The following is a 13,707-nucleotide window of genomic DNA, read 5'->3' as shown; positions in this document are numbered from 1 at the left end:
ATTCACAGTATACAATTTCTGCTTAAAAATTACTGATCCTCTACAAATCTTTGCTAGTGGCATAACTAATTCATTCCCGCAATAATTCACAAGTTCTTATATTCTCTTGGACGTAGGCTGCTCATAAAGTGAATACTAACTGGGTCGGAACATTTGAAAAGAAAAACAGAGCAGACTCTCCATTCAATATGGACTAGAGAGATATGAAAAGTCATCAGTGTGGGTAATGAAAGAGGAAAAATAACAAGGAGAAAGCAGGATGAGTCGACTGCCCTTTCACATTCCTACATCGGTATAAGGTGATACCACCATATTTTTTCTTAGAACTGAAGAATGAGAACTTTCCATCTTTGTAACATACTAATCATCACTCAAAAAATGTTTTAAATTAGTAATTTCTTTTTAATCTGAAAGAAACCAAAACAATAGAATTTCTGTACATAAAAGTGATGCTAAGAAATGTCTTGGCTATAAGAGAGAAGAATGAAATAAATATATGATTGTGCAAACCCAGAATGAGTGACAAGTGGTGTATATACTGATTTCGCTTAGTTGGGGGAAAACGTACAGCAGTATCCGAATGCAGAGGACAAGTGCCAATGTATAAACTATATTTTACACAAGTAATGAAGAGATCTTCAAAGTACTCCAGAGCAAAACATAAAAAGCTTAATTTAACTGTTGGATGAAGAGATAATCAAACACCAATGTATGCCAACCTATAAATCACTATTGTACTGTACCTCTGCCAGATCTTCAAAGCAACTGCCAACTAATGGGTACGGGCTGCTTTCATCAGTCATCTCAACAGTATCCTCCATTAAACCCAGTAGCTTCACAGTTAGTTCATGAATATCCAAGATATTACTGAAAATCACTTCAATGTCCTATCAGAAAACAAAGTGTATAGGCTTAACATTGTTTGCACATTTAGCCTTTAGGTGTAGTAGACTTCTAAATAAAGATATCACAGGTCAACTGTGGGATAATGAAGTGCAATTAACCACATGGGTTTTCCTTCCCAGATCTCTACGAGCCACTCTCAAAAATCAGTCACTGGGAAGTACTGAATAGTGGCTGAGAGTAGTAAATCCTTTGATTTTTCTTTCTCCCAGTGGAAAAGCATATAATTGACATTCAGCAGCTGCCCCCATGGCACAGGTCATAAATCTCATGTGTGAGAAGTCTAAGGGCTGGATTTTAGCACCCAAAAAACAAGTGGGCTGGGGTCAGGTCAGAGGTTAAAATGATAAAAATCTCAAATCCAACACCAACCCGCCCACTTCCGCATTTCACGGAGGCGGGCAGCCAACCCGCTCCCAGGAACAGGTTTCCAATTTTAAATATATTAACGAAGCCGGGAAACCCGGCCGTTGAAGGGAGGCGAGGACAGCTTCGGGGAGAAGGCAAGTGCCTTTACAACACTGCTGTGGGCCAAGCAGAGCAGTAGTAATTACCTCTGCACCCACCCCCCTATACAAAGACCCTACCCTCCCAGAATCGAATCAGATCGGATTCCCCCCCCCCACAGGTTGGGAATCTGACCTACCTCCTCCTGTGGCCTGCTCCGGAGTCCTCCCCACCCAACTAGTAGTCAAGCCTGTCAATCAAGCTGACTTCTGGACGGGGAACCTGTCAAATACAAAAGATGCACACTGTGGAATTAAAATTCCACAGCCTGCGGAAAAATTCATGTTTCCTATCCAAAACGCAGCACCCACCCCCACCCACAAAAAAAAATCAGCGTAAATAATGCAAGATAGACATGTATTTGTTAATTAATAACAAAAGTATCTTCTCACCATGACCATTTCTGAATCATTTAACTTAACAGTTTTAACTTGACCAGCTTTGTCTATTCCGTCCAAAAGGATATTCTTCCATAATTTGAACTAAAGCATATTAATATGATGTAGATACTTCATGCATGATGATTTATTCGTAACATTTCATTAGTTTATCTATGGCTCATTAAAATTCAGAGAAATACAACCAAGCTTAACACAGGTGTCTTTCATGGGAATTAAATTCATAACTTACAAAATGTAAAGAAAAGAGTTACCAGTGAAAGCCATAGAAAGAGATAGGCTTTGCAAGAGAGGAGCGCTAATTTTGTAAGCAAGAACTATTGCCTAATTTAGTTCTGTACAAACAAGATTTTTGGCTTTTTCACAGCAATTTCACTTTCCCAACATCACCAGAACATTTTCAACAGAGAAAAGCTGTTAAGGACATAAATTTGAGAGAATAATTTCTCCACTCACATTTCACTTTACTTCATTCAGGTTTAGAATCTTAATTTCCCTTAATTCATCTACTCAGATATTCACATGTATTAGTTTTCTTGTTTAATCTTTTGTCTTTTGCCATTCTCAGAATTAGCAATAGATTCTGCCAATCTGACAAGCAATTATTTTAGTTACTGCTATTTACAAACACAAAGACTGAATATTTTGCAGCCATTATCAAGCCAGCTGTGCAAAATTATAACACATTATAAATAAAGGATAGTGATTTGGAGGCAATGCTTTAAGCAAACCCAAAAAGGTAGGAGAAAGACTAGCTGAAAATGTATATAAGAGGAAGTGGTGGATCAATTGCTATAGACAAGGAATTATTACTGCAAAGGTTGGTGGAATTCCAGTGAAAAACCGATGAGGCCTTGATGGCTTACATCCTAGAATGCTGAGGAAAGTCAAGGAGGAAATAGCAGAGACTCTGACTATAATATTTCTAACATCCTTGGCTACAGAAGTTATACCAGAGGACTGGAGATATACCAATACAACACCTCTGTTCAGGGAGGGAGAAAGGGTAAACTGGGTAACTATAGACGTGACAGTTTAGCATCTATAATGTGTACATTTCTAGAAGCCATAGCACAGAATAAAATTAATATGCACTGAGAAAACATGCTAATTAAGGATAATCAGCAGAGATTTGTAAAACAGATTGTACAGGTATCTGACAAATTAAATAAGAGTTCTTTGAGAAAATAATGGAGTGTTTTGACAAAGGAAATGCATCAAAAGTTGTGTCTAGGGATTTTCAAAAGGCAATTAATATGGTGATACTTAGGATTAATGCAGAAGTGTGATGTAATACATTATGGGAGAAAGAATAATGTAGAGATAATATACATTAAATGGTAAAACTTTAAAATAAGAGCAGAGGCACTTAAGGGTTTAGGTACAGAAGTGGGAGGGAAATTAGTTTAAAAAAAAATACGGTTTTTAAAGTGAACAAACTACAAAAAGCAGAGAGGTAATGTTAAACCTATACAAAATCACTTATATTGCATCCAATTTTGAGCATCAACTTTAGAAAGGTTGTCATGGTCATGGAGAGACACAGTAGAAAATATTAAGGACAAGAGGCTTTAATTATGAGGAAAAACTCAACCTTTTTTCAATAGAAGAGTAAGTTATAAGGAAATCTGATGCTCAAAAATGAGAGGTTTTGATAATATAAATGAGTAAAAATTAATATAAATTAGAAAAAATTATTTCCAACATCAATGAGTTAGTAATCAGAGGATAGAACAAAGAATATATTTCGAATAGTTTGTTTTCTTAAAACGCAGAGGGTTGTTAGGACATGGAACGTCCTACTGAAACCGTGAAAGAAGCAGAATCCTTGATAGCTTTTAAAAGGGAAGTTGGCAAATATATGTGAATAGTATTTTTTTTAAAAAATGATATGGGTCTAAATGGATAGCTCGTTCAGTCAGCCGGTGTAGGCACAATGAGGTCAAGTTTCGGCCTGAGTTGCTCCTATTTTTTCGGAGCAACTAGTTCAGAATGGAGTATCTTAGAAATTGCAATTCTCGGCCTTTAGTTTGCTCCAGTTCTAGTGAGTTAGAACACTTTCATTTTAGAACAGATTTTTTTTTCAAAAGGGGGCGTGTCCGGCCACTTACGCCTGTTTTGCAAGTTTAGGCAGCAAAAACTTACTCCAAACTAACTTAGAATGGAGTAAGTGTAGATTTTTGTATGCTCAGAAAAACCTTGCTTACACTTAGAAAATCAGACGTAGGGAACGAGAGATGGGGGGCGGGGGGGGGGGGGGAGGTGGGTTGACAAACTTTAATCACTTCACTTTTACAAATAAAAAGCCATCAATAATAAATGATAAATGAATCAATAAATAAACCAATAAATCAATCAAAATAAATTTATAAAATTAAAAAAATTAAAAATCACTCAATAAATAAAAACATTATTTTTACTCACCTACTGCAACACCAGGGAGAAGAGAAGGGTGGGGGGGGAAGAAAGAGAAGATGGTGCGGGGGGGGGGGGGGGGGGAGAGGAGAAGAGAGGGGGAGGAGGAGGAGGAGAAGAGAGGAAGAAGGGGGGGGAGGAGGAGAAGAGAGGAAGATGGGGGGGGAGAAGAGGAGAGGAAGATGGGGGGAGGAGAAGAGGAGAGGAAGATGGGGGGGGGAGGAGAAGAGGAGAGGAAGTTGGGGGGGGGGAGGAGGAGAAGAGAGGAAGTTGGGGGGGGAGGAGGAGAAGAGAGGAAGATGGGGGGGGAGAAGAGGAGAGGAAGATGGGGGGAGGAGAAGAGGAGAGGAAGATGGGGGGGGAGGAGAAGAGGAGAGGAAGATGGGGGGGTGAGGAGAAGAGAGGAAGATGGGGGGGGGAGGAGAAGAGAGGAAGATGGGGGGGAGGAGAAGAAGAGAGGAAGATGGGGGGGAGGAGAAAGGAAGATGGGGGGGAGGAGAAGAGAGGGAGGAGAAGAGAGGGAGATGGGGGGGGGGAGAAGAGAGGAAGATGGGGGGAGAGGAGAAGAGAGGAAGATGGGGGGGGGAGGAGAAGAGAGGAAGATGGGGGGGGAGGAGAAGAGAGGAAGATGGGGGGAGAGGAGAAGAGAGGAAGATGGGGGGGGAGGAGAAGAGAGGATGATGGGGGGGGAGGAGAAGAGAGGAAGATGGGGGGGAGGAGAAGAGAGGAAGATGGGGGGGGAGGAGAAGAGAGGATGATGGGGGGGCGGGGGGGGAGGAGAAGAGAGGAAGATGGGGGGGGGGAGGAGAAGAGAGGAAGATGGGGGGGGAGGAGAAGAGAGGATGATGGGGGGGCGGGGGGGGAGGAGAAGAGAGGATGATGGGGGGGCGGGGGGGAGGAGAAGAGAGGAAGATGGGGGGGGGGAGGAGAAGAGAGGAAGATGGGGGGGTGGAGAGAAGAGAGGAAGATGGGGGGGAGGAGAAGAGAGGAAGATGGGTGGAGGAAAAGAGAGGACGATGGGGGTGGGGGGGGGGGGAAAAGAGAGGAAGATGGGGTGGGGGGGGGAGGGGAAGAGAGAAGACTCTCACGCAGCCAATGCCGGGCTGCCGACGCCGCTGACTCTTCGGGTGGGGCCCGCCCCCAGCGAGAGGCCGGGCGGGCGGGCCCCGCCGCTGAGGTAAGATGTGTACGCCACTCGGCCGGGGATGGGGGGGGGGGGGGGGATGTCCCTTCGGCCTGGATAGGGACGTCGCCCCGGAGACAGGACGCCCGCAGCTACTGCACACGCGCGCAGCTGCCGGCACTGTTTTCGGCGCAGGGCTGTAGCTCCGCCCCCAGCAGCTCCTGCTGCGCAGCGCCGAGGTGGAATTGGGCCGACTGCTATCTGAGAATCGCGAGGTAAGTATTCGGCGCAATTTTTGTTCTATAAATTAGGCGGGCCTCTCCGATGTGCGCCGTTCTAGCGGGCGGCTGAAACTTGACCCCAATGAGTTGAAAGGCTTCCTTCTGCCATCTCTAAAATTCCATGATTCTACATCAATTTAAAACAATACAGAATATTTCCTCATTAACAGCTGTAAAACATTTTACAATATCATATGGTGCTCCTAGATGGTAAATCATGGAAGCTTACAATTTCTGCCTATAACACAGCGAATAGAAATAATACACTATATTAAATTTATTCTCAGTTTAACATAAGGTACAAAGTACGGAAGAATGGCACACACGAAACTGTTTTACACAAAGATAAACATTCAAAATATTAAACATATTTCAAGTAGGTTTGAAATAAACCTAAAGCACAGTCTAACATTTCAATGCAAATGATCTTTGACAAGGTATCAGCAAATTAAAAACTTACACGAGCCGTAAAGAGCTTGTTGTTGGATGTAAATGGCTCTCTAAAGACTTTTATAATCAGGTTCAATTCCCGTAGATATTGCCTTTCCTCTGCAATTTCAGCTTTCACCAGGTCATAGTAATGCTGTTCACCTGTGGCATTTGGTCCATCGTCTCCCAATGAAGACAGACCTATATCATCCTGGTCAAACATGTCCATAAGGACCTGAAAAGAAAATCGAGCCCAACACTTACATTTACTGTAAAAAAAAAAGTTAATTGTATTATCTAAAAAATGGCCAAATTTCTTAAAAATACACCCAAATAATTAAGTCTCTACAGGACATCTGGATCAGAAGAATTTCACTAGAATCCTTAAATAACCAAGAGAATTGGATTAATATGCTTAGAAACTATATTCCTGAGATGAAGGGGTCGTCTTATGAAGAAAGGTTGGGCCTATACTCATTGGAGTTTAGAAGAATGAGAGGTGATCTTATTGAAACATAAAAGATTCTGAGGGGGCTTGACAGTGTAGATGCAGAGAGGATGTTTCCCCTTGTCGGGGAATCTAGAACTAGGGGGCATAGTTTCAGAATAAGGGGTCGCATATTTAAAATGGAGATGAGGAAGAATTTCTTCTCTCAGAGGGTCATGAATCTTTGGTATTCTTTACCCCTGAGAGCTGTGGAGGTTGGGGCATTGAATATATTTAAGGTGGAGATAGACAGATTTTTAAACGATAAGGGATTCAAAAGGCATAAATCTAGAAACTGTAGTTCAGAATGCTTCACAGTTGAGATGGGGAAAATGCAGTTAATGTTCATCTAAAGTGCATCGAGACTATAGGGAGTCAGTTTGGACTTAGGAGTAATATGCCTTGTCTATTAACCTACTGGAATTCTCTGAGAAGGTAACATTGAAAGCTACCAATGGATATTCATAAAACATTTGATGAAACTCCAAAGGTGATGCTTTTAAAGGTCATGATAGACAGATTTAATGGCTAGTTAGTAAATGCAAACAAACTGGGGGAGGGGAGGCAGGAAGCAGCATGATGAAAAAAAAATCAAGCTCTGGTTTAAGAGAGACAGGATAAAGGGAGCTAGTATATTTATAAAAGATAGGAGTGCACGGAGTCTTGATTTCAATACAATAAGGACACAAGGAAAGGAAGAGCACGTGTATTTGGCTCTTAGGAGGTAGATAGAAAAGTTAATAGGAACAATAATCAAAGTAGCATCAATAATATTGAGACAAACAAGAAAGAGATTGGAGGCTTAGAGGTACGAAAACAAGTTATCAGACAACAAACTCTTTCTTGTATCCTGCCAGGATGCAAGAGGTTCTGCAAAAGCCAGTCCTTCAAATAGCTCAGTTACTGTAATCCAGTGAGTAACTGAGCCATGAAGATCAGGATGAACCACGTTCAATCCCCAGTCTGTGCGGTGTTAGTGAACATCAACCAGGGTAGCAACAGGGCCTACACTTTTCCTCCGTACCCCTGAGCTAGGGAAGGAAAAAGTCAGTTAAAGTTTATATTCTTATCCAGAGCTGGAATGTGCATGTGTCAACATTCAAGATTAAATTGGATAGGTGAATGAAGGAAAAGGCTATGAAGGGAATTGGGAACAGGGCAGGTACATCTGACGAGGACTATTTGATCGCGTTGATGGTAAATGTAGACATGGACTGGTTGGGTTGAATGGCATGTTTCTATGTGTAACAGTAGCAAAATAATTTTATTCTTTGATCAGCTATATCTTCAGGTACCCAACTGAATTGTTCCCACAGCCAATCAAGCAACATGTGTAAATTACATAATTATTCCCCAACAGAAACAGGATCAAAATATCTTGTCTACTTATCAACAGCCTTCATGTACTTTTGTCTTATTATTTGTGTACGGTTATTTTTTTTCCCACAAAACCTTACTAACATAGTGATAAAGTTTCAGAGATAAAAACTCACTTCTAGAATGTCTAACCACCAGACTGAACATTGATCCAAATCAGTCTGCTTCAGTTATTTGTTACACTAACCCTTTGTGGTCTTTGTCATTATACTGCAAGATGTATTAATTTAATAAACTTTCAAAATGCTGCACTTAATGTCCCCCCCACCGACCCTCCACTATCTTTCAAATCTTCCTTGTTCATTTCTCAGAAGATGTTTCGTAAAAAATCATCAGTATACTCTTAGATATCAAACCATTATCACTCAACTGCTACAAAATTCTTTTGTTTCCTTCTGTTGATGTTCCTTCAATATTTTTGTTGAAATAGTGAGATGCATAATAGATAACACTAGCTTCGATGAGGTTACAACAACTTGCATTTATATAGCGCCTTCAATGTAGAAAAATATCCCAAGGCGCTTCACAGAAGAGTAATCAGGCAAATATCGATACTGAGCCAGAGGAGATATTAGATAGGGTGACTAAAATCTTGGTCAGAGATGGCTTTTATGAAAGATCTTTAAAAAAACAGAATGCAGAGAGATTTGGGGAGGTAATTCCAGAACATGGGGATTAGATTGCTGAAAGCATTCCCGCAATTGGTTGGGTGAAAGGAGTAGCGGGATGTACAGTTGGAGGGAACGCAGAGTTCTCAGCGGGCTGGAGAAGGTTACAGAGATAGAGAGGGGCAAGGCCTTAAAGGAATTTGAATACAAGAATGAAAATTTTAATGGTGAATGGGACTAGGTGGAGTATAGGATATGGGCAGCACAGTTTTGGATGAGCTCAAGTTTATGAAGGGTGGAGAGTGAAAGGCTGGCCAGGAGTGCACTGGAAGGTTAAAATATTTGTACTTCCTAATGGCTGACCGCCAAATTGGAGCTACAATTTCTGAAGCTGAACCTAAACCCCGATGGTTTCGCATTTCATCTCTATTTCCTATAGCATATTTTAAATTTTTATTTATATTTAGTCTTCAATTTTCCTTACTTCTTTTTTCTAAAAGTAATTTATTATTGGAACACATTTCACAGGTGGTAACACAGTGCCTTGTCAAAGAGAAGCTACTCTTTGAGAACCTGGGTTAAGAGTGGCTTTTCAACTGTGGAATGGTCATCAACCCCAGTCTTGTCCTCAGATGGCATCAACACATACACTTTCCAGCAGTGTCTGTTCAATTGTAATCAAGAGCAGGAAATTTGGAGAACGTTCTACTATTCATAAGCCATCAAGTACCACAAAACCACCAAATTGCTCAAAAAACTTTCAGGTGCCATTTTTATTCTTCACTCAGATCTGTGCATACCATTAAGTAGGAATGATTCATGCGTGTCTAGGGTTTAGTACATGATGCTGTATTTAGCTTACTCTAGTTGTCCTACATTAAACCTACACAAATGACGCACTGTCTCAGTCTCAATGATGTGTAGCAAGATTGAAAGATATTTAACTCTTGGCTTACCCAAGATCAAGAAATATAAAGCAACAGTGATGTTTCTCTAACACTTTTGTCTTTCCCCAATGCTATGTATGTAAAGATAACACAGATAAGCATAATAGTTGAATGAGCTTGCTTTCAGATTCACAGCTACAAAGATCTCTATTTAAGACTATAATAATAAAATGGCCTTCAACATTTTTGGCTCCAGAGTGGTTGTACCATCATATTAAATCCATTTCGGCAGTGATCTGGTTCAGTCTCTCACAGATGTGAATGGCACTTAGGTTAGGTCTTCAGCGAGTCCTCTAATCCTCTTTTGCTCCTGGTTCACCAGAATTCATCTCAGTTTCTTCTTATCCCATGCAGATCCTTATCACTTTGTACTATATTGCTTTGAACGCAACAAGTTATGTCACTAGATATAAATACTGCTCAGGTTCTCTAAACTAAGCAGAGTTTTATTGACTTTTCCAAGCATACTATTTTCTCTCTTGAAAGCAACCTGCTCCTTTTACTTTCTTTCTAATCCCACTTATTGAAAACCTTCAACTCCTGTAAACCTTCAACTCCTGTAATACCAAATGCTACTGCTGCCGATCGCATGGGTCAGAGTATCATCCCTACTGACCCCAGAGACTATGCTGTGTTTTCACAATACGGATCTGCGTATAAAAATTCATTACTCGTCTATAGCAGTAAATTAGCTTTTGGAAAAGTATTTGTTTTGGCAGAATGTGATTAATAAGTTTTTTTCCAAGAACTGTATCAATTAGAAAATGTTCCACAGTTGAATGAACAAAGAAAATTATTATTTTTAACTGTGCTTTCTCTATCACTTGTTTATTTATGGTCCCTACACAGCTTTTGGTATCAGCACTTTAAACACAGGAACTAACTTGTGTTTATAAAACTGAGTATATTATAAAGTAGAGTTTTAACTCTATCCTATGGGCTTAATTCCTAATTTTTCCTACAGTTAGAAATTACAAAATATTTCAAAATACTCAAACAAAAATTGCAATTTACCCGTAAAATTGGTTATTAAAAGTGCCTGGAAGAAGTCGCTCCCCCACCACCCCTATAGACCTGGTCCTGGGTCCAATTGTAATCGAGAGCAGGAAATCGGGACAACTTTCTACTAGTCATGCGCCACCAAGAAGCAACATGGGGCTCAAACTGGAAACTGCATCTGAACCTTGGATTTATACTGGCCAAAGTGTGTGTATTCGCATGTGTGCGAATGAGTGAATGTACAAAGCACTCTGCATCGGGGCCCAGGAGAGGCGTGAGTTCGGGGTTCAGCTGAGACGTGGGCCCTGGGGCAGCACGGGCCAGCCCACACTGTGATATGGGTGCGCACTAGGTCCATGCAGCACGGCTGGTCTCTAGTCGTCTTGGTTAATCCTTGCCACTGGACCAAGGCCTAGCTCAGTCAAGCCCATGTGATGGCTGGTGTGCAACAGCCACCACATGTTAAAAAAATCCACGCACAGGCATCTTCCATCCTTCAAGATGTAGTTCAAGACCTGGAATATCAGGTCCTTCATTGAAACACCTGTGAACCCATCCCTTTTTGGTGTGGAAGCGGGTCATCCTCGATACGAGGGATCGTCTAGGAAGAAGAGAGTACACAGCAATGTTCCACAAAAAGCAAATTAACTAATGAACAGATAATCTGTTGACTAGATAACAAAGAAGGAAATAGAACTTCTTAGAGGAAGCTTCAGCAATGGAGGAAGTGTCGGAGGTCCAATTGTAAAATGAGGAGATGTTGAGACCAACAGTGCCAATAGATGAAGCCATCAAAGAGAAGGTAATATCAGTTGATTGGATTTATACGAGACATGGAGAAACTGTATCTTAATGAAAACAAGAGTTTCATTGCCCCATTAACAAGCATGGAAATCAGCATAGCAATTTAACCATTGCCCTATAAAAGAGGAGTGAAGGTTAAATGCACGGACACTGTAAGCACTGATCTTGATAAATAAAATATATTAACAGAAATTATATATAGCTAGATTATACCTAAAAAGGAGTTGACAAGCACAGTTCCTCCTAAATTAAAAGTATGTACTTAATCTTTGAACAATCCTTTATTAACCTTATTGAAAACGCAAAAGGATTCAAGCTAAAATACTGAGGAAAGAAAATGTCACAAGTTTCTAATAAGAAAGGGCAATAATAAAAAATTGAAGTAAAATGAGGATAATGGGCAAAATTACCCTCGTGGCAATATTACTGATGATTTAACTATTAACATTTTTATGTTATACCAAACTCTACTTGAGATAGTAAATCAATGCTCACCTTATCCGCACACATTGACACTTTAATGTCTTGTTGTGAAATTTCATAGTGTCGAATATTGCCAACATAGTTTCCAGCCAGTTTTAGAATGTCAGCTGAAATGTACTCCAGCACAGCCACTACATAAAGGGAAACCTGATAATCCGCTTTATAACCCAGCACATCCTGTAAATAAAATAAAATGTTATAGAAAATTTAAAACAAAACAATTAATGATATCAGTGGAAATAAAAAATGTTTAGATCATTAAGGACTGCTTTTATTTTCCTGAGTCAAAAACCAGCAGCAGATTGTGGAAGGAGGGCGGGAATGGGGAATTGTAGCCCAAAAAATGAGTAAAAATGTATTTGTATTTGGATTACTAACAAAAAGGCACAGTTAAGCTAAATGACAACCCACAATTATTTACACATTATTTGCATCAGCTCTCTGAAACAGTAATCCATTTGGGCTCCTTCCCCTAAACCGTTCTAAATGTTTCCCTCTCAAATGTTTAGCAACTTACCATTTGAAAAACTACTATACATTCTGCTTCCATGTCGTTTGTGGGAGGGTTACTCATGCTATACAGCCCTCTGCCAAAACAAACTGCCCCTAATCTCTCCCTTCACTCTTTTGGTGGTAATCTTAAATTTATGCCCTCGAATAACCATCTCACCCAGCCATTGGAAGTAGCTTGATTATTGGACTGTGAATAAATAAGTTAACATAGCTGAGTTTAAACTAAGATTCAGTCAGAGTCAGCTAATAATTACGTGCCCCTAAAAAGACCTTTTATAGTTTAGAAAACCTCAATTAGATTCACCTTTAACTATCTCTGATTACTGACTCTTTCTTCATTCCTGGTATAATTCTCAGGATGCTTTTCCCCACAACTCGAATATCCTTTCTATGGGCTCAAGTTTCGTACGCCCGCTAGAACGGCGCACATCGGAGAGGCCCGCCTAATTTGTAGAACAAAAATTGCGCCAAATACTTACCTCGCAATTCTCAGATAGCTGTAGGCCCATTTCCAGGTCGGTGCGGCACAGCAGGAGCTGCTGGGCGTAGAGCCCTGCTCCAAAAACAGCGCCGGCAGCTGCGCGCGTGCGCAGTACCTCCCGGCCCTCCCAGTGCGTCCTGTCTCCGGGGCAACGACCCTATCCCAGGCCGAATGGACGTCGCCCCTATCCCGGGCCGAGTGGCCTGACCCATCTTACCTCGTCGGCGGGGCCCGCCCGCCTGGCCTCTCGCTGGGGGCCCTGCCTGAAGTCCCCCGAAGTCCACCGGCGTCGGTGGCGGGGCCTGCCCAGCCTCTCGCTGGGGGCGAGCCCCGCCCAAAGAAGTCCTGGCAGCCGGCGGCGGCGGGGCCCGCCCATCCTGCCTCGCGCTGGGAGCGGGCCCCACCCGAAGAACTCCTGGCAGCCAGCGTCGTCGTTGTCTGCCCACCCGGCCTCTCGCTGGGGGCCGGCCCCGCTCGGTGGCAGCGACGGCCCGGCATTTGCTGCGTGCGACCCCCACCTTCTGCTCTCCCCCTCCTCCCACCCCACCCCCCCGCATCATCTTCTTCTCTCTCTTCCCCCCATGATCTTCTCCTTCCTTCTCTCTTCCCTCCCCACTTCTCCCCCCCCCCCTTCTCAGTGCTGCAGTAGGCGAGTAGAACTAATATTTTATTTATTGATTGATTTTTAATTTTTAGAAAAATGTTTTGATTAATTTATTGGTTGATTTATTTATCATTTATTATTGATGATGGCTCTTTATTTGTAAAAGTGAAGTGTTTAATGTTTCTAAACCCCCCCCATCTCTCGTTCCCTACGCCTGATTTGTAACCTACGCCTGATTTCTAAGTGTAGGCAAGGTTTTTCTGAGCGCACAAAAATCTACACTTACTCCATTCTAAGTTAGTTTGGAGTAAGTTTTCGCTGCCTAAATTTGCAAAATAGGCGTAAGTG

At 41.7% G+C, this 13,707-nt stretch overlaps 1 protein-coding gene across 3 annotated transcripts in view; it reads right to left on the bottom strand.

The window, feature by feature from the left end:
* The window catches only part of sos2 (son of sevenless homolog 2 (Drosophila)), a 165,754-nt gene that overhangs the window by 69,442 nt on the left and 82,605 nt on the right, over positions 1–13,707 (bottom strand). For all 3 annotated transcript variants that reach the window (XR_011593122.1, XM_070879245.1, XM_070879246.1), the window contains exons 4-6: positions 11,774–11,938; positions 6,088–6,291; positions 744–887 (exon numbers count right to left, since the gene is read on the bottom strand). Coding sequence is in view for 2 of the 3 variants with exons in the window: in XM_070879245.1 (XP_070735346.1) it covers positions 744–887; positions 6,088–6,291; positions 11,774–11,938 (513 nt within the window). In the remaining variant the exon portion in view is untranslated. The remainder of the gene's footprint in view (positions 1–743; positions 888–6,087; positions 6,292–11,773; positions 11,939–13,707) is intronic.

Source organism: Pristiophorus japonicus, chromosome 4 (genome assembly GCF_044704955.1).
Source record: "Pristiophorus japonicus isolate sPriJap1 chromosome 4, sPriJap1.hap1, whole genome shotgun sequence".
Lineage (NCBI taxonomy): Eukaryota > Metazoa > Chordata > Chondrichthyes > Pristiophoridae > Pristiophorus > Pristiophorus japonicus.
The sequence above is the reverse complement of the archived record's forward strand: the minus strand, read 5'-3'. Positions and strand labels throughout refer to the sequence as shown.